Source organism: Humulus lupulus, chromosome 3 (genome assembly GCF_963169125.1).
Source record: "Humulus lupulus chromosome 3, drHumLupu1.1, whole genome shotgun sequence".
Classification (NCBI taxonomy): Eukaryota; Viridiplantae; Streptophyta; class Magnoliopsida; order Rosales; family Cannabaceae; genus Humulus; species Humulus lupulus.
In genome coordinates, this window is record NC_084795.1 from 24253442 (window position 1) to 24254703 (window position 1262).

At 32.5% G+C, this 1262-nt stretch overlaps 1 protein-coding gene across 1 annotated transcript; it reads right to left on the reverse strand.

The window, feature by feature from the left end:
* Positions 1 to 214: 214 nt before the first annotated feature.
* LOC133821012 (uncharacterized) lies at positions 215 to 886 on the reverse strand. Its single transcript, XM_062253550.1, has 2 exons — positions 770 to 886; positions 215 to 706 (listed from the first exon to the last, which is right to left on the reverse strand). Exons 1-2 carry the CDS (start codon positions 866 to 868, stop codon positions 335 to 337), a joined length of 471 nt encoding a protein of 156 aa, XP_062109534.1. The 5' UTR covers positions 869 to 886; the 3' UTR covers positions 215 to 334.
* Positions 887 to 1262: the final 376 nt, after the last annotated feature.

A 1262-nucleotide genomic window follows, 5' to 3' on the forward strand; every position in this document is an offset into this window, starting at 1 on the left:
CATATGTGGCATCCTGCGTGGCATCCTACGTGGTAACCTACGTGGTGTCATTTTATTAGCCCACATAGCATTATTTTATTGGTCTGTTACACAATTTATATTTTGTTCAAATTTAATGGTTATGTGTAGGTAAAAGATAATAACAGTTATTTATAAATGTTCTATATTAGAAATAAACTAGAAAAAAACCATACAATAATAAAATGTTTAATCCTAAAATTCTTTATAATGTTCAATACTAAAATAAGTCATAAAGTTATCATTTTAAGGTTACCCCTACCAAAATAAAAAAAACTTCATAAAGTTCATTCCTTAGTAAATTAATGTAAATAAACTAAGAATCATCTTGTGACTCCCGAACTGAAAAAGATGGCGACTCTCTTAAATTTGCATCTGAAGCTTGGTCTGTTGGAGGTGGTGGAGGCGGTGCCATCAAATTGTTATGACGAAGCATATCCACAACTACACTAAGTTGTTCATTAGTAGCATTAAGGCGGGAAGTTGTATCATTAAGTCGTTTAACTAACTCTTCATAAGTTGGTTGATTACCCACAATATTTTCACGATGTGAAGTAGAAGTTGTGACACTAGGAGACCGCCCCCACCCTCGCAAGTATACCGAATCACGTCCAAGTACACGCTCCATAATCTCTTTATCAGACAGTTCTTCTGGAGGATGTTGACCCCTTAACTCCATCATTTTATCCTAATAATATATTTCATTAATTATTAGTAAGAAATATAATAAATAAAAATTTAAATTACTTACATATAATGGCCCGAGCTCTATTCCAGTCCATCCTTTCTCAGCATCATAATGCTTTAGACGCCATGTCTCAATTTGACCGGTAGGAGAAGTTAACACCATTCCACGTCGAATGTGATGTTGTGGTGCGAAGACTGAACCATTTTTCGACTCCCGTTTCCTCTTTGATCGATTGGTAGTATTCTTTAATGCTCTTTCCTAAAGAAATAAATCCAAATCAAATTTATTAGAAATTTTTTTACACAACCTTTTCTTTTGAACAACACAATGTCTATTTATTACAAACTTTATTGAACAGTTTAACACTAAAATATGAAAATCAAAGACAAAACAAAATACTAGAAAGAGTAGATGTTGTTTATGTAGGGCCAAATACTAGAAAGAGTAGATGATGCCAAAACAATAACATTAGCGTGCCTAGAGGGCAATAATTGATTTAATTATATTAATAAATGAATTTGATGATTATATGATTAGAAATGCATGTTTAGGTGAA

What these genes read in the sequence shown, in the direction of transcription:
- LOC133821012 (XM_062253550.1), bottom strand. Translation starts at nt 868, where the DNA reads ATGGTGTTAACTTCTCCTACCGGTCAAATTGAGACATGGCGTCTAAAG. An exon ending in TAGAGCTCGGGCCATTATAT is followed by an intron (nt 707 to 769) that starts GTAAGTAATTTA and finishes ATATATTATTAG; the next exon opens with GATAAAATGATGGAGTTAAG.